This window comes from Myodes glareolus, chromosome 18, assembly GCF_982192425.1.
Source record: "Myodes glareolus chromosome 18, mMyoGla1.1, whole genome shotgun sequence".
NCBI lineage: Eukaryota > Metazoa > Chordata > Mammalia > Rodentia > Cricetidae > Myodes > Myodes glareolus.
The window spans coordinates 44,569,161-44,596,688 of NC_142043.1; the positions used below are offsets into that span (position 1 = coordinate 44,569,161).

General features: G+C 43.3%; 1 protein-coding gene and 1 long non-coding RNA gene across 2 annotated transcripts; one reads left to right on the forward strand and one right to left on the reverse strand.

The window, feature by feature from the left end:
* Window positions 1-244: 244 nt before the first annotated feature.
* On the reverse strand, window positions 245-13,668 carry LOC125411554 (uncharacterized). Its single transcript, XR_015735468.1, has 3 exons — window positions 13,551-13,668; window positions 8,298-9,755; window positions 245-6,476 (listed from the first exon to the last, which is right to left on the reverse strand). It is a non-coding gene; the product is annotated as an uncharacterized LOC125411554 (long non-coding RNA).
* Window positions 13,669-16,083: 2,415 nt separating this feature from the next.
* On the forward strand, window positions 16,084-26,746 carry LOC125411199 (sulfotransferase 1C2-like). The gene is made up of 8 exons (XM_087898124.1): window positions 16,084-16,311; window positions 18,498-18,675; window positions 19,005-19,130; window positions 20,815-20,912; window positions 24,024-24,150; window positions 24,289-24,383; window positions 24,518-24,698; window positions 26,526-26,746. Exons 2-8 carry the CDS (start codon window positions 18,525-18,527, stop codon window positions 26,636-26,638), a joined length of 891 nt encoding a protein of 296 aa, XP_087754250.1. The 5' UTR covers window positions 16,084-16,311; window positions 18,498-18,524; the 3' UTR covers window positions 26,639-26,746.
* Window positions 26,747-27,528: the final 782 nt, after the last annotated feature.

The following is a 27,528-nucleotide window of genomic DNA, read 5'->3' on the forward strand; positions in this document are numbered from 1 at the left end:
AAGCTGGAAGATTGAAGGCAAAAGCAGTAGCCTTGAGTGTCACATCCCCAACGTCAAGTAGGAAGTAGGGAGAACAGAGAATAGCTTGCCCATCTCAAGACACACTCAGGACAGCCTTCTGCCACTAAGGCTCTACAATATAAAGTTCCTCAAACTGTACCATCAACTGCACTTCAGGGTCCATGTGTACAAATGACCATCCATATGAAATATTTTTTCTTTTTTTCTTTTTTTCTTTTTTTATTGATTTTTATTGAGCTCTACATTTTCCTTTGCTCCCCTTCCTACCTCTCCCCTCCCCTTAAATCCTCTCCCATGGTCCTCATGCTCCCAATTTACTCAGGTAGTTTTTCCATTTTACATATCCAACACAGTTCCCCATTCCCTTCTCCCACTTCCCACCAACTTCCACAGACCCCACCCCAATTCACTCCTCAGAAAGGCCTCCCACGGGGAGTCTGGCATAACAAGTTGAGGCTCAACCCCTGATTCAGGGTTGAGCAAAGCATCCGCCATAGGGAAAGGGCTCCAAAAATTAGTTCATGCACTAGGGATAGAGTCTAGTCCCACTCCCGATGGCCGCACAAAGTATCCAAGGCACACAACTGTCCACCACAATCAGAGGGACTACTTTGGTCCTCTGTAGGTTCTATAGATTATCAGTCCAGAGTCAGTGAGTTCCCACTAGCTCGGGTGAACTGTCTCTGTGGGTTTCTCTACCATAAACCTCACCCCTTTGCTCATACAATCCCTCTTCCCTCTCTTCAGCTGGACTCTGAGAGCTCAACCCAGTGCTTACAGGGTGAAGATTTTCAGAGTAGAAATTGGTCAAAATTCAATGTCAGATCTGTTGACAGCTCAAGAGAATGGCTGGATTTTGTGCTTAGGGATTCGTTTGTTTTGTGCGCGGGGATTGGATGGATTTCCTGTGCAGAGACTGGTTAGTTTTTGTGCTGAGTTTGTCAGAATAAGAATGCATTCTCTACGTCTGGTTTCTGGTCTAAAGCATGTTTCATTCACTGACCCCTTTTAACATTTTCAATCTAATATCAGGGTCACTGAAGGGGCTCTGATCTCAGGTTCGGCTCTCCTCTTTGGCTGTGATTTCAGGGACAGCGGGGTTTCTTTGGCTCTGCTAAGAGAGTGCTTCTTTGGCTGTACCTTTGACTCTACCCTACCCAGAGCAAGTTCATCAAAACATTCCCGTGAATGCCTGTACAGCACTGTGGTCATACTCTTCTGCTCAATTTCACTTCCTCCACTCCATCACTGTGACGAATATTGGTTCATTTATAAATGCTCACCCTCTTCTTGCTAATATCCACAGTCAAAAACTTCATTTTTTGTTTGTGGAATAGCCTTCTTGTCTATGATAAAATCTCTAGATGTAGCTACACTGTGCATAGCAGAAGAGTTCAAGATCACTGTGTCTAAGTATGGACTCCACCCTAGAATCTGAACGTGTGCTGCTACACTCTTGTTCAGTTTCTTTATGTAAATTATCCCCCAGATTTTTCCTGTATCTCAGGGCCTGAAAAGGCATCATTTTGTTATTTGGCATATCTCAGATTTCAAGACAGAAAATTCATAGCTATAATCTTCCATTCTAAAACTACACGAATTTTTTTCTAGCATTGCGTGTCCTAAAATTTCCCACAAAATACAGTGGCTTAAGTTGAGCTCAACATCATGGGCAGCCAATGGAAGAGGACAGGTTTGGAAAGGATGTCAGGATCGTAACATCTCTAGGTTCTGGTTCATGTGGGAGTTGATGCTTGCCTGCGACCACCCACATATGCACAGGTGGGTCCTTCAGAAACAACACAGTCTTCTGTCTCATAGCACTTCTGAAGCACACATCCTGTATTCCTTGAAACATAGCAACAGAGTTCAATTTTTTTCACGTCATTGACACACAGACGTGATGCATGTCTGTGACCTACCCAAACATGCACAGTTGGCTGCCAAGATCCTTCAAGAACAACACAGTTCTCTGACTCACATTCTATCTGAAGTAAACATCCATCATTCTATAGAACACACTTAAGTTACATAGGACATTTTTTTTTTCAAATCAATGATACACAATGACTTATGTGGTCATGGAGTATGTTCCAAGAAAAGATCTGGAGATGTTCCTCATGAAGATAGGCAATCTAAAGAAGGAGGAGGCTAGACCAACCATCCATCAGGTTATGTCAGCAGTGCACTTTCTCAAAAAGACACATTGCACATCATGATATCCGAGAATATCATCCAGCATGGAACTGGTAAGGTCAAGCTTAGTGATTTTGTTATGGCCACTCGGCTTGAACAGGGAAAGACGTTGGAGGAGGTTTGTGGCTCCTTACTCTATATGGTCCAAGAGAAATTGGCAACAAAATCCTACGATGGTTTGACAGGTGATAAGTGGAGCTTGGGCATCATGCTACATGGCATGGACATTGGCCACTTTACACGTGTAGAAACCACCCTTGATGGCATGCACAGGATCATCACCACTACACTGTGTCCCATTCATTACCATTTGTCAAAACTTTGTCACACTATCATTGCATCATTATTCATGGTCCACATCTGGTAAAGGCTAATAATAAGTCAACTTGTGCAACAACATTGGCTGTGCCACGTTCAGCAACGTGTGCCACATAACAATAAGGAAATCATTCCCAGAGTCGTACAGCATATGTACAACATTGGCTATACCTGTGAAAAGATTGGGTCATTTCTAAGACACAGGCAAAGACTAAATAATAAACTAACAGCAACAATCAATACACTCAAATACCAATTGAGCTCTGAGGACAGCCATCAGCATGACAAGTCCTGATTAAATATGATTCCTAAATGTCCTCTTAGCCTTCCTCTACCCGTGAAGAAAAGAGCTAGTGAGCCAGCATTTCATCAGTGCAGAAGCTGGGAAGATTCACTTTCAGAAAGAGGGTATGGAACAAAGAAGCAAGGGATGCAGGAGCAACACCATGCTCCATAGAACTTCTCCCTGGAGGAATCACCCTGTCCACAATTCAGGTGACCAAATAATAAACTAACTGCAACTATCAATATTCTGAATTACCAACTGAACATTGGCAACAGTCATCAGCATCATTAGACACACTGGTTAAATATGATCCACACAGATCCCTTTATCATCACTCTCCCCTTGAATAGGAGAGCAAATGAATCAGCAAAGAAGTTGGGAAGCGTCACTTTCAGGAAGACTGTGTAAAGAAAGAGGCAAGGGTTGCAGAAGCCACACCTTGCTCTACAGCTACTCCAAGCTGCAGGTGTGCCTTGTCTAGCACCCATGTGACTAAATAATAAACTAATAACAGCAATAATATTCTCAACTATCAATTCAGCTAATTTGCCAGCCATAAGCAAGATATATCCAGATTAAATATGATCCCTATACGTCCTCTTAGGACCCCTCTCTCCTTGAAGAAGAGAGCTAGTGAACCAGGTTTTCACTCAGTCTAGAGGTTGGGAAGATCACTTTCAGGAAGAGGGTGTGGAGGGAAGAAGCAAGGGATGCAGAAGCTGCCCCATGCTTCACATAGAGTCTGTCCTCGAGTTGATGCCCTGATCAGCACCCAGGCACCAAATATTAAACAAGCCACAAAAAATATCCTGATTGACAACAACTGAACTATAGGGACAGTCATCTGCTCAATGAGACCCCCTGGTTAAATAGGGCCTGTTTGGGTTCTATTAGCCTCCATCTCCCCTTGAAGAAGAGATCTAATGAATCAGCTCTCCAATAGCATAGATCACTTTCAGGAAGAGGATGTGGAAAAAAAGAGGTAAGAGATGCAGAAGCTACACCATGTTCCACAGATTGTACCACCTGAACAGGTGATACCCTGTTCAGTATCCAGGTGACCAAACTATAAACAACAATCAATATTCTGAAATACCAATTGAGCAATATGGTCAGCCATCATTACAAGAGGCAGCCAGCTTAAATAGGGTCCATGGAAGCCCTCCTGGTCTCCGTCTCCCTATGAAGAAGAGCTGTACTTCAGTGAGAGACACTATCATAAGAAGGTAATAGAACAATAATCAACGTGTGTCCATAGTGCACTTTCTCCAACAAAGATGCACTGCACACACCATGACATTAATATAGAAAATATCCTTCTTGATGGAGTGGGTAAGGTCAAGCTTTGTGAATTTAGAATTGCAACTCAATTGCGGAGGTGCAGATGTTGGAGGAGGTCTGTGGCTTTTTGCTCTATTGGGCCTCACATATCTTAACAAGGAAACTGTATGACAGATTGACAGGGGATAAGTGGAGCTTGCACATCATCCTATGTGTCGTGCTCCCTGGCCACTTTACATATGTGTAAACACCCTTGATGGTATGTACAAGATCATCACCACTACAGAGTGTTCCATTCCCTACCATTTGTCAAATCCCTATCACATTATGGTTGCACATGGAATGACATCCTGTTGACAAATTCATGAGTGCTCTACTTGTTATCAAGTCACCAGGACACTCCTTCCATCACCATGGCAGTCTGAAACTCACTCTTTGATTTCAGGACTTGCTCACCACCTACCTGAGCCCTTGAGTAATACTATGTAAAACGTACCTCTGAAGTCTACAATACTGATCCTCAGACTGTGACTAACATCAGGCAATGCTAAGTAGGTGTCTCTTCCTAACCTGTGTTACTGCCCCCAATGCACTGCTAATTTTCAGCCATGCTAAATTCCCCACCACCAACTAGAAGGGTATGCAGGCAATAAAACAGTGAGAGGCTAGGTAAGGGTTGATGCTTAGCATTGTATGCATGCCTGCATCTGCACAGGAATTGCAATAATGTCTTCATACCTAGAGGATTGTATTTGGAAGGAGCGTGTATGTCAGGTAAGTACTAAATGTATATGTGGAATGTGGGTCATAGGTGTCCATCAGGACCTGACACGTAGTACTTTGGGGTATGTGGCAGATCTAGCACAGCACAGCCTGGTGCCTTACACTCATTGTGAAGAAGGAGGAGGGTGTTGGTTCTGCCAGGGTTGCATCCAGCAATGGGTGTGGAGCAGGGCTGGGGAATGTGCAGCTCTAGGATTTGGGGGCTCCAGAAGCAGCAACATGGAGACTCACCAGCTCCAGAAAGTCCTATACATTTCCTTTCTTCAGCCTCCTCCTCCTCCTGGGCTTCGGGAAAAGTTGACAGTCAGACATGTGCACGACCCCAGCTTTGGAAAGTTATCACTCTGCTTCTGTCCCACATCCTTAAGCAGTGATCTTGGGGGTTGCGTGGCTGTAAAGAGCGGTGCACAGAGCACATCTGCCTGTCTGCCTGGACACCACTGACACTGCTAGGCGGTAAACCACCATCTTGGCTTGGAACAGGAATTTGTTCTCTCCTGGGGTGAGTCAGAGGACAGGCTCTCTCTCGATGTCCTGAGGAGTTGTCTCCTCAAGCCGTTCTCCAGTCTCTCTATTTGTTGTGTGGTGGCTGCAGAGCTCACATGAGAACAGTTAGTGTTCTCTGGGTTGTTTCCGATCTTCCTCCTTATGAGCAGAAACTTGTGTAGGCCGCTTCTGCATCTATTGCATGAACATCATAGAGTTTGGATCTGGGGCAGGTGTAACATTTGAGATTGTGTTGAGTTTTTTAATGGGTTTGCTATTGACTGCTTTTGCATAGTTATCCTGCAGCCCTTGGAGGGCAGACCATTTTCACTGCCTTGCTTTCCCTGGATGCCACTGAGAAAATTAGCTGACATAATGTGGGTAGGTCCGTCACAACAGTGACGGGTGCTGAGAAACAGGGGTGTCTGAGAGATTATACTCCTTTGTCTTTTTCTAGACATCCTAAACTATTCTGAATGTCAATTAGAATACATTCTCTTGGAATTCTACATCAGTATTTCAGTATTTGTTCATTGTTTCTCCAAGACAAATGACATATTATACAAGTGGAGGACCTCAAGTACACCACGTTATTGATGGCCTGGAAAAGGGTCCCCTGGACACTGCCCTTCACAGGCAATGCTGTCCCAATACTTTGCAAAGAGGCTCATTAGTTCCCACACGTTCTGCTGGGGCAATTTTTCTATCTGCTCAAGCAGGTTTCCTGGGGCGTCTGTCATAAAAGAGAGGCATAGGTCACCTTTCTGCACTGTCAAAACATGCACAGCATCGAAGTGGAACAAGGACTCCACAGTAGAACGTCCGCCGGGTGAGTTCCATACGTTGATCCTCCTGTCACCCCCAGATTTTGCAGATAATTGAGGGGGGGTCTGTGATTGAATACTGCAACAGAATTCATTTGATTGCCCTACCCAGGATGTCCTCCTGAACCTGTGAGGACCTTCTGAATTGGAGAGCTCAAGAAAGGGCCTACTCGTTTTCCAGCAAAAAGAGTGTTCTCCTCCATCACTGGCTCTAGTACTGAGTGTGCACATCCTCCGGTCAGGAATTCCCCAGGTGTGTCTTTTAGGATGTGATCAGGCACCTACAAGAGAAGGAATATTAGAGACCAATGAGAGAGCTGTCTAAGATTCCATATGCCCAAAGCACAAGAAATCTGCCCTAGGAGGATAACGGCAGGTTCACTTTTAATGCAGTTCAGGGACTAATAAGACACGTATAATAATGCCCATTGTCTTCCAATGTACCCTTCCCTAGGCCAACCTCATTATGGTCTCTTTAGGGACCTCTAACTGCAGGAAGTGATATCTCATCGCTGCACTGATATTTTGCAGGAAGGAGGGTTTGAGAACAAAGAATTAATTACAGCATCCAAACATCATGCCTAAACATGGGCATTCTGCTTGCTGCACCTTATCTCACTTACAATTGCCTACATCAGACAGGACACATCCTTGGTGAAAATAAGCATCCACAATAGAACAAGTCCTAAAGAGCCTGCAGATATGAGAAGAGAAAGGACAGAGACTAGAGATCTGGAGGTGACCTATGAGACCACAAAGGATCCAACATTACCAATATGGTCATCATAGCTCAGTCAATAGGTCACTGGGCAAACATTAATCAGTTTCCAAATCAAATATACTTTGTTCAAAATAACATCTCAAAGAATCAGCTTTGTCCTCTGCACGATGGATACCTGAGGACAGCTTTGGGGATGATGTGTGTTCAGTTCCTGCTACAAATAGCTGGTACTGAGTGCACCTGTTCCTGTCCATCCCGCAGAGCAGCAGTGGAGGATGGAAGAGTTGGGTGTGGAGTCCTAGTTTTTAGCTGACTTCTATTCTCCCAGGTAAAAGGCAACATGGCTCCCTGAGTAGAAGGGACACACAAAGTCACCATCAGACCCAAGGCAATTCTCAGTATAAACAGAAATATACCTCACATCTCTTTATACTGAGACCATCTCCTGGGTCTGGAGCCAGTGATTCTCTTGGGCTGTTTCTCCTGGGAATCACTGACCTGGACATAGTGCCCAAGTCTCCTTTCCCAGGCCTTAGCTTCAGTAAAGTACATTAGGACTGAAACATCCCACTGATGTATAGCGATTATGACCACATAAGAGCATCAGTGTCTCACAACTGCTTTTACTTGCAAGGCTGTCTGCATCCTTGTGCTCAATGGTCTTCAGCCAATTACAGACTAAGTAGCTGGCCTGTAGCAGAGTGATTGTCCTCCCATACAGGTGTAAGAAGATATTCACCCTCTTCTCCACATTCTTTTCCTCCATAATAGTTTGGGACAAGAGGGCCAGAGGACAGAGATGCATTGCTTGTCATAACTTATCCCAAAAATCCCTCCGAGTCCATTCGTCTGTTGTCTCTCACTACGCCTCTGCATCATGAGCCCAATAACCACCTTCCTGGGAATTGAAAAGGGCAGCATTGAAAAGGGCTTTTGCAGCCATATGCTTATTTGTCCATAGACCAGTGTCAAGGATAAACAGAGAACATAAACCTCTCTCATACAACAGGATTCAATTTAGTAGTTTCAGTGATACCTTCAGCATTTGAGACCCACACTGGAGTCCTGGCATTCACTCCTTTCTGAGTGTCCACTCTATATTGCAGAGAGCAGAAGCCTACTTGGAGAATGTCCATGACAACCCCATAGCCAACTTTGACAGGAGACCTCCTAAACAAACAACCGGGCGGGAACCCCAGCTCTATAGTCAACACTCTCTCTAAGCCTGATCATTGATGTATGTGAGGTATGAATAACATAGTTCCCAGACTGTTGACTGACTCATGTATCCACTGTGTCCAGGACAGGCAAGCATTACCCACCTTCCAAAGTGAGACAACCTCCCAGCATCCCATCCACACTTTCACCCATTTCTGTTTACCTTGCAGTCACTGTCCTGTCAAGAGACAAGTACGGTTCTGGTAAACATCACAGAGTAACTGGTCCTTTCTCCAACATCTAGACTGAACCAGAATGCAGCGGGACTGTGTCTCCTGTGTTGAGAGTGACAAAGGGATAAAGGCAGGATGCAAACACAACAGCAGACCTGGGAGGAAGACGGTGGAGGGGATTCACCTCTCCCCCAAAGGGACAGAACTTTCCTTTGGACTTGACCTTGATAGGACAGAAAGATGAATGAGCATTGCTCTTCTAGGTCCATGAAGACTGGTCCATAGGTTCTTCTAATTCACGGACAGCTTTTGTGGGGTTTTACACAAGGCTCCACTCTTAGAACGATGCTAGGGAAGGCCATAAGTGGGATATATATCGTGTTTACTATGTGTTCCTCTGGAGAAGCCTACGGTAGAGGTTTTAACTCTTTTTGTGCTGGATATCTCTGTAGTAAAGCACACTGCCATCTGGACTCCCTGTAGGGCCCCCAGATCTGCTGTCTCAGTCAGACCACAAAAATACCCACTTCAGGTCTCAACCTGCAGAGAGGCTTATCCCTTAAAAAGATCCTTACATCATACTCAGGACTCCTGGACAAGAGACCTCTGCTGAGGTGAATCTGGCCTGCCACCTCCACACAGAGGTGTGAGTTGCTGTGAAGATCCTGGTAAGTGGTAGGACACATGACTACAGCAAAATAACAGAAATCAACATCTTCAAAGTGCTGGATCAGTCAAACATCATCTAGCTGTGCCACATCATCAATAATAGACATAATAGAGACCATTAATACATAATGAAGTATGCAACAGAGGGAGATCTGGGAGGCCACATTAGGAAAGGAGGCTGTCTGTAGGAGGAGCAGGCCCAACACATCTTCACTCAGATGGTGTGTGCAGTTCACTACTGTCATGAGAATAGCATTATACATAGAGTCATGGAGAATCAGAAAGGCTTATCACTTAAATAGGATCCCTAAATCATACTCAGGACTCTTGGAAAAGAGACCCTTGCTGAGGTAAAGCCAGCCTGCCCCCTCCATACAAAGGTGAAAGTTGCTGTTAAGATCCTGGGAAATAGTAAGAAGAATAACTGCAAAAATGTGACAAAACTCAACATCTTCAAAGTGCTGGACCAGTCAAACATCATCTAGCTGTTCCGCATCATCAGTACCAAAGAGAACACCTATATGGTGATGGAGCATGCTGTTCACGGAGATCTAGTGAGCCACACAGAGAAAGTGGGCTGTCTGCAGGAGGAGCAGGCCCAACACATCTTCACTCAGATGGTGTGCACAGTTCACTACAGTCATGAGAACAGCATTGCACACAAGGTCATGAAGGATCTGTGAGGATCTCCTCTTCAGGGGCACTGCTTTTTGGGTCCATCTGCATTGTCACAGCCTCTATTTTCTTGCTCAGAAGTTTCTTCATAATTTCCACACCGACTGGACAAAATCAGATGAGAATAAAGAGAATTGGGTCAATGGGTAACGTTTATGACTTTCAAATACTACGTGGAAAAAGGACAGACTTGTGAAGCAAACTTACAATAAACTTTTGGGTCACAGAAAAATAAGAATAAACTAAAATCCAAATAAGTACCTGGGAAACATTCTGAAGATGACAACAGAATGTAAGGAAATGGACAACAATGAACACACAGAGACGTCAAAACTAGATTATTGAAAAGGAAGAGCAGACCCCAAAGTGATCAAGAAGGAGAAGACACAGTGGAAGTCTACAGCCAGAGAAACTCTGTTACAGAAAAAAAATGTCTAGACTCACTGGAATCATGTAGAAGAATTTTTGGCACAGAACAGTTGTTTTATTTTGACATGGAGATAGCATATCTATTCTACAAACGATTTTGAAGATAAAATGTATTAGTAAATCTATGCCAAACAATTTCATTAGCAGTCTTGGGAATAAATTTTGCCACCCTCTTAACTACTAAGTTCTCAACAGCTGAAACATTAGAAATCATATAACCATGAATACTTGGGATAATTTCTTAATGAAATTATAGATTACAAATAGTAACAGAATCAACATGCCTGAAGACATAACTAAATCAGAGGGACCAGAAGGATCACGATGCACAGTTTAGCAGCTGCTGTTTATGCTGAGGGAAAGGAATACAAATTATTAATTTATTTATTACATACCAAGAAAATCTTTCCATTCCCAGATTCTAAAGGAATCATCAAAAAGCTTATGCTATCAGAATACCTACTTTTCCTGTTCCCAAACTGTATATTTTACTAGAGATAATTTGGTGAATATGATGATATCTCACTTGTTAACACCATAGTGAAAATTATTCCTTAAATAATGTAGAATACCATGATGCAATAGTTAGTAGTCATTTGCATTCATGCTAACTCAATTCATGAAACATTTCTCAGAAATCCATATTAATTCTATAATATTAGCCATAAGTGCATTTATAATTTATTTTGAATTTTCAAATTTTTTTCTTAATCTTTTAATATTTGTGACAATTTCATCCATGATTATTCAATTTACATTCTTTTCTTTTACTGCTTTTTTTGGAAATCTGACAATGTTTCTTTGAGGGCAGATGTAACGGGCATGATGTTTCCTGATAACATGACGTCATGAAGCCAATGTCCCAATGTCCCCCACTCCCACTCTTAGGAATCTCACAATAACAACAAGCTACTCAGCCATAACATATACACAGAGAACCTACATAAGACCCCATTCCACAAAGGCCCCCATATTTTTGGTCAATTGATTGTTTGGGCTGTGTTCCTGTGGTGTCCCTGACCACACTTGTTCTCATGTTCCCTTATCTGGAAGTATTATTTTAAATCCTAAAATCATATGAATTATAAAACTGGAGCATGTAACCTACCACATGAACAGAGTTTTGGTAACCTACCAAAACTGAACAGAGGGCAAATAAAAACCTAAGCAGGTCAATAGTGAGAAACATAGTTCAATATTCACTGAAAAAAATCTCAAGAAAAAAGCTTTGGTCCAGTGACATGATTGGATTCTATCTTTCTGAATATCTGGGAAAGGACCCCATGAAAACCCACTACCTCATTTTGCAACCTTACTGTTATGCCCTATTGATGAAGACTACACTCGTGTGTGTCAGCCAACACGGAGAAGTTGAGCTGGTGTATAACTAGAAGCTTCACCACTGACTGACGTTCATGATACAGGAATGTACTCTGCATGTTACTGGAGCAGAAAGATAATCATCAATATCATCCAGCTAAAACCCTAGGACAACAGTGACCCATCTGCAAAGTGGACTGGTACAATAGTGGCACAAATACTATGGCAGCAACCACTTTTTGATTGGATTGAAGGCCACTCCAGGAGATGGAAGCCATAGCTGACACTGATAAAGGGGCCAAGAAACTGAAAAGGTCATTTAGGGGCCTAGGGGGAAACCAGATACTGTTATTCTGCTAAAGGACACAGTGATAAAATGACCCTTAATGATATATGGCTATATCTAGATGTATATGAATGTATGTATGTATGTATGTATGTATGTATGCAAATATATGTATATATGTATGTCTCAAACAGCCTGTTCCAGTGTAGCCCATTCTTGAAGGTGATGGAATTAACACTGAGACTCACAACAATGTAGACAGTGTGTGAGACTTTGGGATATGCAGTCCTAAATGGGATGGATTCATGAAAATCTTCCCTCGAGGTTGAGGGAGCTATTCAGAGGAGGAGATAGAAAGACACTAAGAGCCAGAGGTAGTAGATGATGCCAAGGAAACAAAGAAACCCTGTATTCCACATATAACACGACTGAGGAACACATGGATTCAGAGACTGTAGCAATACACAAAAGTATACAAAGGTTCAAGCAGATGGAGGTTCTTGCACTGAAAAGAGGAAGGGGACACAGGGTTCCAACCTTAACCAAGAAGACATCTGCAATTGTTTCCTGATGTTAAAGGAAGAGTAAGTTATCTCCAGTGGTTTCTCACTGGGTATCCTCACTACTCCTCTTGGTAGAATCCTTGCAATAACTTAATGTCAAACTCAAAATGAACCAATAAATTTTGGTACAAAATTGGGGCTCACTGTTCTTCCTTTAAGCATCTTATAGGTCTTGAATGCTTATTCTGGTTGTTTTTATTTTTTGGTCTCTTGTTTTATTTATTTTTTAACTGAAAAAGAGATAAATCATATCTGTAAGTGGGGGGGGAGCTGAGGAGGGTCAGGGAGGAATAGAGCAGGGAGGAGTGAATAGTCAAAATACATTAGTATAAAAAGATTTCCAGTGATGAAATATCAATAAAATAAAAGACTGATATGAATGTATTCATATATAAATTCTACCCAACTTTGAAAAAATTAACACTAATGTTCCTCCAAGTATCCAGTAAGGGTGAAGGAGACACTTTACAGCATGTTCTACACAGTCTGCAGCAGCCACTGCCAGACCTGCTGACGTCAGCGTCCTCCCTTATCCCCCAGTTGGGAAAACAGCACCTAGAGCCACAAGTTTCCCTCTGAACTCCATGTGTCTGGGTTGTAACACAAACTGATGAACATACACAGCAAAATAAATACTGTAAAATAACCCTAAGTGTAAAATGAACAGGAGGTGTAAGGGAAGAGTTTATGTACCTATATACGACAATCCTTAATGAAAGAAACTGAAACCTTCTAGCAAGGTCAACAACACAGAAACAAGGACAAGTTCGTGCTCAAAATGAGTTCATCACTTAATAGCAGAAGAACAATTCTAATATAAATTTTGACAAATAAAACATATAAAGAGGATACAGAACAGAAAGTCCATAGTTCCAAGAATGAAATTTATTTTTTTTCCAGAAAACAGTTGCAAATGAAGATGACTTTGTTATGTATGACTTGCCAGTCTCCAAAGGTAAATTTGAGGTAACATAAGACAGGCCAGGGGGGACATAGAATAGGACAGTAGTCTCCCTGGGACTGTCCACAGTGTTCTGGGAAGGAGCCTGGGTGTCTCAGTCACCACAGATTCTTTAGACAAACAGTGATGCTCAGAGTCCTAGGTGGTTCAGGATCCCGGCCTGGACTCCTGACTAACCACAATTAGGAACAAGGGCTGATGGCCTAATCCACACTCCAAAGTGGTTTTGACATAAATAAATAAATAAATAAATAAATAAATAAATAAACAAACAAACAAATAACATTGTGGGTCCCATGAAAGCAAAAGTCTTGATAGACAGCAGTCAATCAGGACGTACCTGGTGTTGCTTGAGTAGATGAGAAACTCCTCTTCCAAGTCCGGGCCACACTGCATTGTCTGTGAGCACTGCCTCTGCCCCTGGTGTCCTCCAACTGAAAGTCCCGCCTTCAACAGCACATAACTGTCACCAACTGACTCTTAGCCACATTCCTCGTGCTGTGGTTCTGATCTGCCACCTGATTGGTGATACTTACAGAAATGAGCCAATCAGATTGGGTAACTAATCACAACTTCCTCATTGGTCAGGTTGCAGTCATGTGACTCATGTCTGCTCTATCCTGATTTCAGGCTGACCTGGACTGCAGCTGGGGTCCTGTGAGAGCAGGGTTAGAGTAGAAGTTTTGCTTGTTCTCTGCCTTTTGTGCAAAGACATCCCAGCCGGGCTGCATCTCCCCTCACTTCTTCTATTCCAGGGTCTCCTTACTGTATGAGAACAGACTTGGTTTCTGAAGGTCGGATTAAGGTTCAGTCTCTGTTTCTAGTTTATCCTGAGTTAAAGGGTCATTGGTCGATATCTGTACACTGTTGACTTGGAATCACACCTAAATGGAGCATCAACGAGCTGTGGAGAACTCCTATCTTCAAAGAGCTAATACTCTGAAACAAAAAGGCAGGCTCTTTTATGAATCCAACATCCATGCTGGGCAGTTATGACACAGACCTTGAATTCCAGTACTCAGCAGGCAGAGAAAGTTGCCTGGTCTAGAGAGCCAGTGCCAGGACAGTCTCCAATAGGTACAGAGAAACCTTGCCTTGAAAAACCAAATCATCATCATCATCATCATCATCACCCAATATCCACATATTGAGCAAATGTTGACCTTTCCCTAGGGGCCTCTCTCTTCTTTAAAGCCAGTGCTGAGGGCTATGTTAAATCCTTTACTTTGTGAACTCAAAAGTTACATCATTAACTCCTCATGGCTTATCATTCCTGTTTCTGCTTCAATAACCTAAAATTAAAATAATACAAATCATGACCAAAACCATGGTTTTCTTCACCAATTTTTACTATTCCTTGTACTACATTGTGATAGGTCATTTTAATCCATTATGTATTTCTCAGTTGAAACAACTTCCAAAAATTATTCCACTTGTGTTTTTTCCTTTACTTTGGGAAAACATTTTCAATCACTTGGTGAACTTGTCCTCAAATTTCCAGATGCAGTTTTCACATTTTCTCAGTATTGCTGCCCAAACAGGAACTAGTTCCTTTAAGGTCTATTGAGAACTTCACATATGAAGACTGTATCTAAATATCTTCCACCAAGCCCATTCCCCTTTGTGCCTCAATTTACCTCATGTACTTCTCTTCAAATTATGATCACTCTACTGAGCAACAAGCATGTGTATGTGTGGTTTGTGCACATACTTAAACACATGTGTTTCTAACCTACTGAGTCCAATTACCCTTGATCATTTCTCCCTGTGTCCATATTGGACCAATGGGGACTGAACAACCTATGTGGGATCTTGTCCCTGTAGGAAATGCATTCCCCCTTTCATAGGTAATGACAACTGGTAGTTCTTCTTCTAGTGCTTTTCCATGTGGGATAGCCCTGTCCACATTTGCATGTGAACTGCTGTTGTCAGGTATCTATTGTACATGTAACCACATTATTGAGAGGCCGGGTTTACATGTCCCGTAGAATACACAACTGAAGATCCGTCCGTGTAGATTCAGCACGGCATAGTCACTTCTCTGCAGGTTAAGTCTCATATTTAAAAAGAAACTGCTTTGCTGAGGGCCAGTTGCTGCACTTCTCTGTGGGTACAAGGTTATGCATTTGGAACACGGTTAGACATCACATTGGTTTTAAAAAATGGAAGTAGTGGTTCTCTTCTACTCTCTGGTCCATGACGTCTTCTGTGGAGGAGCAAAAACACGAGTCTATTTTCACCTTGTCTGAAGGGCAAAGAATCAGTTTGCTCAAAGTTGTTGACAACAACTATGATTGCACACCCTGGCCTAGGGTGTGGTTACTTGGTGTTTTGGACACTAAGATGGCCCGCAGAGGTAGATCCTCTCCACCCTGACCAATGGTCAGATAGTTGGAACTTACTTCTGTTTCTTCGAGGTTATTGTCTATTTCTACCTCAAACAGAGATGCCACCTTGATTTAGACCAGAGAGTTTTGTGCTCTCTCAAGGTTATTGTCAACAGGTGTGGCTAATATCCAGACCTTGTGTTTCAGGTATAGAGAAGTAGATCTCTTTCTACCTCTAACAAAAGTCTAAGGATCCAACTAAGATCCTACTTCAAAAGGGAGATAACAATTGATTTCACCCAGGGAGTGGTTTGCCTACAGAATGTTTTGGTCTAGGGTTTGAGCTTTACTTGCCTAGTTCTGGCAACAGAATTTAGGCCACAATACTTCAATTGTCATCACAAAGAAGGAAGATCAGAGTAGTTGCTCCAAGCATTTATCTAAATAGCCTAGAGTCTGCTGGTAAGCAAGGTAGTGCAGATTTGTACTTGAGCAGTCACTATACAATGAGGGTTACTTCCTCTTTGGACAGATGCCCAGGTTTGTTTCTTGCAGTCTTGACTCTTCTGGTTGAGGCTGAGGCTAACCACAATGACAGCAGAGCTTTCTGGATTGCTTACTGCTGAAGATCAGGTACTTTTGACACAGTAGAATTTGAGCCTCTGCACTTGCCATACTCCAGAATTGTTTTTCTGCTTCCTCTCAATGTACTTTTGAACTCACTGAATTCCAGGGCAGTCGAGCCTTGGGATTACTAACAGCTAGAGCTTGAAGGTAAGAACACAGTTTATCTTAAATGCTTGACCTAAGTTATTGGTGCATATTCTCAGTTTTCAGGCGTGCATGCTGATGTAGAAGTAGGTTAGCCCAAGCCAGAAAAATCCTAAGTTCTAAGAAACCTGAGAAAAATAATAAAAGGCATAAGAAACCAGCACCAACTGTACTCGAATTAGAAATTCATGCACTCTTGTTCCCATAATATCACCTCCCTTATGCATCTTGATCTTCAAGCCCCCACTGACCACCCCATTCCTGTCAGCCTCTCCTCTTGCCAGCCAACTGGAGTTTTCTGGCTAGGACTGTCTCTTCTCCTCACAGGGCCCTCCTTTAGCCACAGCCTTTAGGCACCACTCAAGCTGGGTCTATAAAAGGGACTTGACCAGATTTCCATCTCAAGATGGTTACTTCCATAAGCAAGCAGCCATAGGACCGTAGCCACAGACCTATAAAATTTATAAGCAGTGGAAGATTTACTGAGGGCAAGGTGGAGGATTTCTTGGAGTCTGAGGCCTGTCTGGAGGACAGCATGAGATCCTGTCTTAGAAAACGAAGCAAAAAAGGCTAACTGAATGGAAAAGAGCAGTAATTCCTGCTCACAGAGATTGTTTCACAAAGGAGGCCACACTGACCCAGCCTGGCAGGATGATGAAAAAGTAGCTGCCTGGGAACATTTGTTTATCTGCCCAATTCTAAAACTATCAGGGGTCATAGCTCGTGCAAACTATAAGAAGAGCCCAAAGGGAGGGTGACAATGTCTAGAAATTTCTATGGGGACTAATAGCATTGTTCCCTCTCCAGCACCACCCTCTCTCCCCATTCTTCTGCACCTCCTTCTTCCCAGGTTCCACCAGCTTCTACTATGTGGGGCCCAACACAGCAGGTGGGGACACAATGCACTAAGACATCAAGTATTTTAATCCTCCACCACTCCTTGGTAGCAGGAGCAGATTCTGATGGCTGTCTTTCTCCCACAGCCCTGCATGCTGTGGCCATCAGACCACCTGTGTGCCTCTTGCTGTCCCATATGGTTCTCAGAAGTAGAAATACCAGCATTAGATAAACCTAAGCTGCCAGACCCAGACTAGGGAGAGAATCAGCTGTTCCCCTGTATTCACTGTTGCTGCCCAGCAACAGGAGAGAAGTTTGGATTACACACTAACTACAAGTCTGGAAGCAGATCCAAATCTGAGAATCTGATTTCTATTGAGTGGCTGTGGCTTTTATATCATCCTAAAATCAAACATTCAGGAATCCCTCCCCTGCTCCAAATTTTCCATACTGGGAATGGTGCACACTGGACAAACCTCTATTACTGAACTATACCTTAGGCTTCACCTGGCTATTCACAGTTTCATAGCCTCACCCAGCCCCTCAGCTCTACCTGTCCAGTCCACAAAGCTGCTACAGTGCTGGTGGTCTCTGCTGACTGAAGGGTTGCAAGTTCTAATAATCTGTGTAGCACCTCGAGGTCGTGGCTTACCGGGAAGATTCTAACCTATGTCCATCTTAGGCCAGACCTTCATGGTGACTATGTGCCTCTGCTTTCTTTCTCCCACAATTCTGTTCTGTCTTCTCCGCCTATCTAAGCTGCTGTCCTATCAAAGGCCAAGACAGTCTCTTTATTAACCAATGAAACTAACACATAGACAGATGACCCTCCTACATCATTAAGTCATCGCCTCCAGGCTATAACTGTAAACACTACTAAATACAGTGTAGACCAGCTCTCTTTGATATCTGTAGGATAAAACACACTCATTAAGATCTTTACAACGTTTATCTATCTTTTTATCCATGCCCATTTCCACGCACCCCAGACTAATGCTCTAAGCCACGATAGAATATAGCCGATGCTTAAGAACATTAAACTACACAAGACAAACCATTCACAAAAGGACAAAATCGATTTGCTCATCTAAAGCACCTAGAATTCGAGGCAACAGAAAGGGAAGTGGTGGTAGCCAGGGACCATGGATTTAGCACTAATGGGCCCCTAGTTTCCATCTAGGAAAGTGAAAAGTTGTCTGGAGATGGAGGGTGATGATGGACGTGCACTGGTGGGAATATCACTAATGCCACAGAGCCATGTGCTTAGGGCTAAGAGTCCCTTTCATAAGAGCATACAGCAGTGTATGCTTCTCACAGCATTTTAAAAATTCCATTCTGTTCTTTTCTCACAGGTCCTGGACCCTCCACCCTGAGACACTATGGCCCTGACCCCAGAATTGAGCAAACAAGCAAAACGGAAAGAGATAGCAGGGATCCTCCTGGGAGATGCAACTGTGGACAACTGGAACCAGATTCAGGCCTTCAAGGCCAAGCCAGATGACCTCCTCATTTGTACTTATCCTAAATCAGGTAACTCAGGGTGACAGCTCCAGTCTCTCTCTCTGAGCCATCTGAACTCCTCACCTAGTTAGAACTCCCTGCAATGGCAAACCTGTCCCTTTTTTCCCATGGTAAAGTCCATCTCAGATGCCTGGAGCCCTGGGTTTTCTGAAGCTCACTCTCCTCTGCCATTCACTGTTCTTGGGAAGAGGTGAGCTTTGTCTCTGCGATTCTACTCTCCATGGAGATCCTAAGTCTTCCTGTCAGAGCTAACAAGATCCACCTGCCCCCACACCCCTTCTTCAGGATTCTTGAGAAAGTGATGGGTTTAGGACCTTCACACATCCCTGTCTTCTCAGGGACAACATGGATTCAAGAGATCGTAGACATGATTGAGCAGAACGGGGATGTAGAGAAGTGCCAGCGAGAAGCCATTCAGCATCGGCACCCTTTTATTGAGTGGGCACGGCCACCCCCGCCATTAGGTAAAAGCCCCTGACGTCCTATGTGTTCCTCCCCCATCTTGTCTTTCTCCTTGCCTTGTCTTTCAATCGCTCCTCTTCCTCTTCTTCCTCCTCCTGTTCCTCATCCACCCCCCCTTTTTTGAGAGAGGATCTCTAAACATAGTCCTGATTATCCTGGAACTCACTATGTAGACCAGGCTGGCATCGAACTCACAAAGCTCTGCTTACATCTTTCTCCTGAGTGTAGAATTAAAGGCATGTGTTGCCATGGCCAGATCCATCTCTTTTCTTGCCTTTATTCCCACCAGTGTGCGTCAGCAATCAAGAAAGACGTATGTAAAGATGACGTTCTTTCTTATTTTCTTATCCCACACTTGCTCTGATCTTGTGCAATTGGAGACAACAGGAAGGTACAGACACCCATCTCCTCTATGCAAGGAAATCCCATTAAGGAGAGTCTGCAAACCCCTGACTCCTCGATGAAAGGAAACCACATTATGCAGAGTCTGCAAACGCCCAACTCCTCCATAAAAGGTTTTCTAAAGGAAACCCCATTAGAGAGTCTGCATTTTATTTTCCCTCACCTCAGTTTAACTCAACGGTTTCACAGAACCGATCACTACAAGAGCTGTGTATAGAAGTGCAAAAATCATAAATCATGTGTCAGCTAGCATGTTTTTGCCACAGATGAAACGTCACAGCACGGTTTGACTGTGGCTGGCAGGGGAATGAGAAGGACCTGCTCTCTGGTCCTGACTGGCTCTGCCTCAGTAAGACACACTTATCTGGTCTCAGCTTCCAGCTCATTACTCTCAAAGTAACAGACCAAACCTCTTGAGACTCCCATAAAATACTCTCAGATTTGGGGTTTAAGAGAACATGAAGAAGAGTTTCACTTGAGATGAAAGGCTTGTGAAAAGAATTTTTAATACCATGGGCATACAGGCAGACAGCAGCAAGGAAGGACTCTGATAAGAATCTAGGTGATGTGACAGGATGAGGGGAGGGGTCCCTTCTTATACTGCATGGGGGACGGGGAAGGAAGGACTCTGATAAGAATCTAGGTGATGTGACAGGATGAGGGGAGGGGTCCCTTCTTATACTGCATGGGGGATGGGGAAGGTTTCCTGTAGTCAGGCTGTCTCAGGTTCTTATATTGCAGGGGGAGCAGGACTCCAGGGTAGGAATGTGCAGCTCTCATCATGTGTGTGGGTACATGTGATTGAAGCTGTGTGCACTGCACAGCTGAGTGGTACACACTGGGAGTGGATCTCTGATATCCTGGGTTCGGCCATTCTCCTGGAATTTGGGCACCCAAGGAATCTGTTATTCTGTGGGCTTAGAGATCCGCATGTGAGTTCTTGCTGGGGGCTCAGAGTTACCTTCATATGAGAAAAAGCCAGATTCAGGTGGAAATGGCCTGAGGACCAGTCTGGTTTGGATTTTCTCATTGGACACGCTTATCTAAGACTCCACCTCATCTTCTATAAACTCACAAAGTAAATTCATTCAAACATCATACCCAGCTCTCAAGTTATGTCAGTCTACAAACACGAAAACCATACCTGCCATCCCTCTAAGGGTCCCCCAAAAACTAAAAGTAAGAAGATTCATGTGTGGATGATGGGTAAGGTGAGCATCACCTGGAGGGGAAGTTTCCATGTGCCGACCATACTGTTCAGTCATCTCCTGAAATCTGTTCAAGGTGTGGATAAAGCCAATGAGATGCCATCCCCAAGGATACTAAAGACCCATCTTTCCACTCAGCTGCTGCCACCGTCTTTCTGGACAAGTAACTGTAAGGTAAGACAGCATCAGCTCCCTAGGGTCCTGGGGCAGGAAGCCCAGAGAACTATGCTTCCAGATGCTGGGTGACAATACCTTTTTTGGTACTATCCATCCACTACCACTGTGTGCTAACACACAGCGGGAAAGTCAAACACGAAGATAGAGTCAGTAGAGTGTTTCCCTAGATAGTTTCAAACACAGTGAAGACAGAAGCCAGACTGAGTTTTGAGAGATATTCTACTCTTCAGTGAAGCAGACTGGGGTAGGGGTGGGGAACATGAGCCATAGCCTGGAGGATGTATTATAGAATGGAGCAGAGACAAGATTGAACAGAAAAAGTGCAAAGGATTGTTCAGAAGGGTAAATCAAAGTAGAGCCACAGAGGAAATGATTGTCTGCAGCCTCAGAAGCCTCCATGCCTATTTTGCTTTTTCCAGGACTCTGTCGAGTACCCTAATGTCTAGTCTAGTGTGTTCCTGCCACATAGAGGATGCTGGACCAGGCTAGGCATGAACAAGGATGGAGTAATCCTATAGTGGGTAGAGCTGAGGTCTCACAATAAGCTAATATTTGCTGAGAAGAGTACAATTTTCATAGGCCGGGATAAAGGAAAGGAGAACAAAAAGGGTCTAGAGAGATGGCTCAGTGGTTAAGAGCACTGGCTCTTCTTCTAGAGGAGCCAGGTCCCAGACCCATATGACAGCTCATAGCACTATGAACCTTTGGCTCTCAGGGATTCCGCGCCCTCTACTGGTTTCTGTTGGTACCACAGGCATATTGTGCACTTGCATGCATGTAGGTAAAACACCCATACATAAAAACTAATTGAAAAATTAAGTGCTATTTAATAAGAAGTAAGAAACTTCTAGATGACAGAAGTAGAGTTGGGATTTCCATGAACAAAGGTCTTGTCTCATGACAGTAAAGCTGGAGAGGGTGTGCAAATTCTGTTTCTGGCATTACTGAAACTGGAACTCATGAAGACACTGGAGAATGCCCCTTAGAGTTGTCCAACTGAAATCAAACAAGGTAAAAAAAGAAGTCCCCGAGTTACAGTAAAATAGATGGTAAATAAAATTATTTTATTTTATAAAAAACTTCTCTTCCCCAATGGACTAAAGAAGGAAACATCTATAGGAAATATTCTGCTTCTAGATGTTCTCAAGAACAAAAGGATTTTACTCAATTTTTCTGTGCCCTTTTCTCCCTGTCACATAGTTAGTGATCCAATCTGTCCATATATAAGGCGTCTTAGAAAATATTTAGACAGAAAAAGAGCCTGAAGATGGAGCTTTGCTAGGGTATTTGATGCCCTTGGCAATTCAGCAACATGAACTTTGGTATTTCCAAGGAAACTGGCACAGAGCCTAAGCACAAGGAGAGAAAAGAATGAGGAGAGAAAGCAGGGGTAGCTAAGGTGAGCAGGAGGAACTGTGCTCTGTGATCCGAAGAATGGTTTACATTAACTATATTTTCGGTTTTGAATAAGTGAGTTTTTAAATATACAACAAACCAAAGAAAAAATGAATAAGAATAAAGATAGATAGATAGATAGATAGATAGATAGATAGATAGATAGATACAGACAGACAGACAGACAGACAGACAGACAGACAGATAGGTAAATATATATAGCTTTCTCCCTATGGCTGAGTTTTCCCAGGTCTGAACTTCTTGCATCTCTTCCCCAACAGACTAAACAAGGTAACATCTGTAGGAAATAATTTCCCTTCTAGATGTTCTCAAGAACACAAGGATTCTACTCAGGCACTTTTGCAGCATCCTTTCCTCCCTGTCACAGAGTAAGGGGACCAGTCTATCCCAAGATAAGGGGTCTTGGAGAACACTTAGATAAACATGCTTGGGTGTGAAATGGGGGTGGAACAACTCACTTCCAGGGCCAGCTTCTCAGTGAGTTCAAACAGCACAAGACAATTTACCAATACAATGTACATCGTGGGCAGAAAAGGAGACCATGGGTCCTCTCCCAAACTCCCTTTCCCTGCCCTACACAAGACTCTGCAAACTCACAGCTTAGTATAAGGTGACCCCCACCGCCTGAGTCACCAGTCATCTCACTTGGGCCTCCAGATTATGACTGTACTCACAATCCACATTTCAGCACACAAAGGATAGGACCATCATAAGGGCGTCTGCTACCACAACAGCAGAGCTAGCCCAAAGAATTCAGACAAGTCTGTTACGTGTAGAAAAGAGAATGTTAAAGTTGCACAAAAATGAAAATTTTATCAATATGACATGAAATAAGATGCAATTGTAATCAGAATCATCAAATAAATGGTGTTTTGAAATTGAACATAAGAATATATTCACACACATATAATCACTTAAAATTAAAAATCAAAACTAGCCTAACTCTCAGATTATCCATCTGAATAGGAAAAATGTATGAATTTAGGATGGAATGAGAGCCGAGGAAAGACAAGAGTGATGTGGTGTGGCTGGAAGTCACACACATAAAAAGGAAGGAAGACACAAAATGCCAGGCAGCGTGGAAGTGAAAACACCTGAGGATTAAAGCTTCAGAATTCAAGCAGAAAAAAAAGGGGGGGCATAAAACTTTAGAAAACTTTCTCCATCGGAGTATGGAAGCATGGTGACTTGAAGGAAGCATATGTTAGACCTCTGAGATGGTGACAAGGTCTCTCAACAGAATTCGTCAGCCTGGCCCTTATTCAAACAACCTGGTATACAAAAACACACAGATGCAAAAATGATTGACCTGAAAGAATGCCTGTGCTCCCGGAAAATAAAAGACATGGTGTTGTTCCACGATGCAAACCCCAGGAGAGCTACTGCTCACCCAGAAACCAAGCTGAGGTTTCTGGAAGTCTCACCGACAGACACGTGGCGGTGGGATAACAGGCCGAGTTTCTAGAGGAAGAGTTTGCTCCTATAATAAAGTGGACATCAAGACTTGGGCTAACCATTAATGAGTTAATAGCGCCCGGCTTGAGGCAGCATAAACGGCAAGGACGCTCCTCCAGGTTGTGCAGCCAGCACAGAAGAGCTGAGCATTCCTGGGGAGGACTGGGCCAGAGCGAGAACTCAAAGCAGCACATGTTCATGCCACTCTGCTCTAACCACCTCTCTTCCTCTCCAAAGTTCCTTTACGTGGCTCGAAACGCCAAAGACTGCATGGTTTCCTACTACCACTTCTACAGGATGAACCAGGTGCTCCCAGACCCAGGCACCTGGGACGAGTACTTTGAAACCTTCATCAGTGGGAAAGGTAAATAGAAACATTCAGTGCCCCAGTATTCTTCTTCCAGTAGAGCTGAGTGGAGAGAGCCACTCGTGACAGTTGAGTCCACAGGATGTCATGCACCTCCTTAGACAAGTGCCACCACTGACCGGGTTCTTGTTTCAGTAAATTGGGGATCCTGGTTTGACCATGTAAGAGGATGGTGGGAAATTCGAGACAGATACCAGATTCTCTTCCTCTTCTATGAAGATATGAAGAGGGTAAGTAAATTACTGCTGCGGGATTGGGGCAGGGAAGTTACTTGAAGAATATGTTTCTCACAGGGATGTCTGGGGAAATGGGATCATGTTAAAACTCTATTCCAGTCCAATTCAATGCTACCCTTCCCCAACAGGACCCAAAGCGTGAAATCCGGAAGGTAATGCAGTTCATGGGAAAGAACTTGGATGAAGAAGTGCTGGATAAAATCGTCCAGGAGACATCATTTGAGAGAATGAAAGAGAACCCTATGACAAATCGTTCAATGGTTCCCAAATCTCTCCTGGACCAATCCATTTCCCCTTTCATGAGAAAAGGTTTGTGGAGAATTCTTTCTTTCTGAGATGGTGCACCCCTAACACACATAATATGCTCCTAAGAAGGCTACAGACCCGTTCCTGTTACGCAGAGATTCTACAAACTAAGTCTTACAGAGAACTAATATCAGCACTATTCTGGTGCTCACCTTACCGGGAGCCATGCCTGAGGGTAGACTCATCAGACCTGGGGTCTGGAAACCGGAAGTTAGCACTCTGCTCTGAGGCCCTGCTTGTAAGGAGAGCTACTAGCTGATGCATGTGTCCTGTGTGCCACCCCTGTGTTTCTCCTACTCCATAGCCACTGCTTCTACTTCTGTGCTTGACTTCATTTGGACCAATACCCCAAGCTGTTCAGGCTCATGACTTTCAACATGTGCTGCTGTGAACCATCTCTTACTGCCTCCTTCTTCCTGAGGGAAGATTTCTGTTGGACACAGATGATCCAGCTTTAAGGGGACAGTGTTACTGTTTTCCTAAAAATTAGTACATTAAATAACTTTAGAAAATAGTACTGATTTGACCATTTCACACAGAGCCTCACTAAAATCCATTTCACAAGAAACTAGAAACACCAAGCCCCTCCGTCCTTCTCATAGCATGCACATTTCTTTCCACCACAGCACAACCAGGACCTGGGGTTCACATGTTGCTCTAGAACATCTTCCTTTTTCTTTCCATGCTTGAGTTCATTAATTTCATGGTCCCTCCAGTCTGTGAAGTCTCCCAGGCCCCTGAAATAAAGCAGCTCCACCTCTTTTCTCCCTTAATAACAGTGAGGATTTGATGAGTAGCCTTTCTTCATGCCCAACCACACTCACCATTTCTGCACACTATGTATTTGCTTTCTCCTCATATGCCTTGGCCCATAGACACAAATATAGATGCCTTGATAGAAAATTGTTCACTCAAACACAAAATGTAAGTACACTATATATTTTTGCTTATGGGAATATGGAGCATCTCTCCAGGTCCAAGAACACAGATCTCAGCTATTGCTGTTTGTAGCGGTCTTGTCAGACATGCTGTCATTCACCAATTATTTCTCTAATTATAGAAACAATACTGTGTTTCAATTTTCATGGTTAATGCTACAATAAACACTTTTGTTCATCAAACTGAATAATATCCCACAAGAATCACAGGTATTACAAAGAGTTTTTTTCCTATCTAAAATCATTTCAATCAACGCTTGTTGAAAAATAGTATCTCATTGTAATTATCACCAAATTCTTTTTCATTGAGATATAATCTACATAAAAATAGCTCACAGAAATTAACTATACCGTTCAACCATTTTTTTATTTTAAAAAGTAAACAACTAAGCAACCAACATCTGAATCAAGTCACCAAAGAATTCCATCACCTTGGGACATTTTCTTTAATGTCTTTTCCAGTCAATCTCTTTCTACAGAGAACAAAGTCCTCATCTATCACTATTGGTTGATTTTGCTTGCTTTTGAAATAAGGAAAATATACACATGAGATATCACCGGATCTTTTGGCAGCATAATAACAGCTGAAGACCCCGGGTATGGTTATATGTCTGCCATTCATTCGTTTTGTAACTGAGATTGTGTATATATGTATACCACAGAGAGCCAGGACCCCAGGTCACCAAGTGCCCTTAAATTATTTGTCCAATTGATTTAGAAGCTGGCGCCCTGCACAGGGACCACTAGGGCTGCCTCTCAGACAAGAGAGCTAAGGAAATGAGGAACTGGGTGACTGCCATGACAGCTCCAAAGTGGGTACTCCACACTCTCCTCAGGGCCACGGAGTCTGTCAATCAGAGGCTGATGTTCCTGTCTGGGCTTCATCTTTTAGGAACTGTGGGTGATTGGAAGAACCACTTCACAGTGGCCCAGAATGAGAAGTTTGATGAAATCTACAGACAGAAGATGAAAGGAATGTCTATCAACTTCTGCATGGAACTCTGACCGAGACATAGAGAGAGACGGCAAGAACATGGAGGCTGCTGCTCGGGCAGAAGTTCTGAAAGCACACTGTGAATTACTGAAGATTGTGGTGCAATCTCTATGAATTTTAACATCACATTATAATTTCATAAAAGTGGATCGTGGCTAATGTGTATTCTTTCCACTATTTTTTTTTAGATTTGCCTATTTTTACTTTTAAATACAGCTGTGATGTGATTCTAGGAAAACAAAAGTAGTTTCTGTACCTGTATGTGATCTAGGTTTGTTTATTTATTTATTTATCAAAAATGTCCACCTCCTCCCCACCTCCTATTTCCCTCCCACTCCCCCTCTTCCCTTTTCCCTCCCTTTCAACAGCCCCGCCTTCAACAGCACATAACTGTCACCAACTGAGTCTTAGCCACAACCCTCTTGCTGTGGGTTCTGATCTGCGACCGGATTGGTGATATATGCAGAAATGAGCCAATCAGATTGGGTAGCCAATCACAACTTCCTCATTGGTCAGGTTGTAGTCATGTGACTCGTGTCTGCTCTATAGTGATTCCAGACTGACCTGGACTGGAGCTGGGGTCTTGTGAGAGCAGGGTTAGAGTAGAAGTTTTGCTTGTTCTCTGCCTGTTGTGCAGAGACATCCCAGCCGAGCTGCATCTCCCCTCACTTCTTCTATTCCAGGGTCTTCTTTCTGTATGAGAACAGACTTGGTTTCTGAAGGTCGGATTGGGGTTCAGTCTCTGTTTCTAGTTTATCCTGAGTTAAAGGGTCATTGGTCGATATCTGTACACTGTTGACTTGTGATCAAACCTTAATGCAGCATCAACGAGTAGTGGGGAACTCCTGTCCTTAAAGAGCTAATACTCTGAAACAAAAAGGCAGGCTTTCTTAAGAATCCA

Coding starts and splice junctions, on each gene's coding strand:
- LOC125411199 (XM_087898124.1), top strand. CDS start 18,525: ATGGCCCTGACCCCAGAATTGAGCAAACAAGCAAAACGGAAAGAGATA. Junction 18,676..19,004: donor TTGTACTTATCCTAAATCAG/GTAACTCAGGGT, acceptor CTGTCTTCTCAG/GGACAACATGGATTCAAGAG. Junction 24,384..24,517: donor TCTATGAAGATATGAAGAGG/GTAAGTAAATTA, acceptor CTTCCCCAACAG/GACCCAAAGCGTGAAATCCG.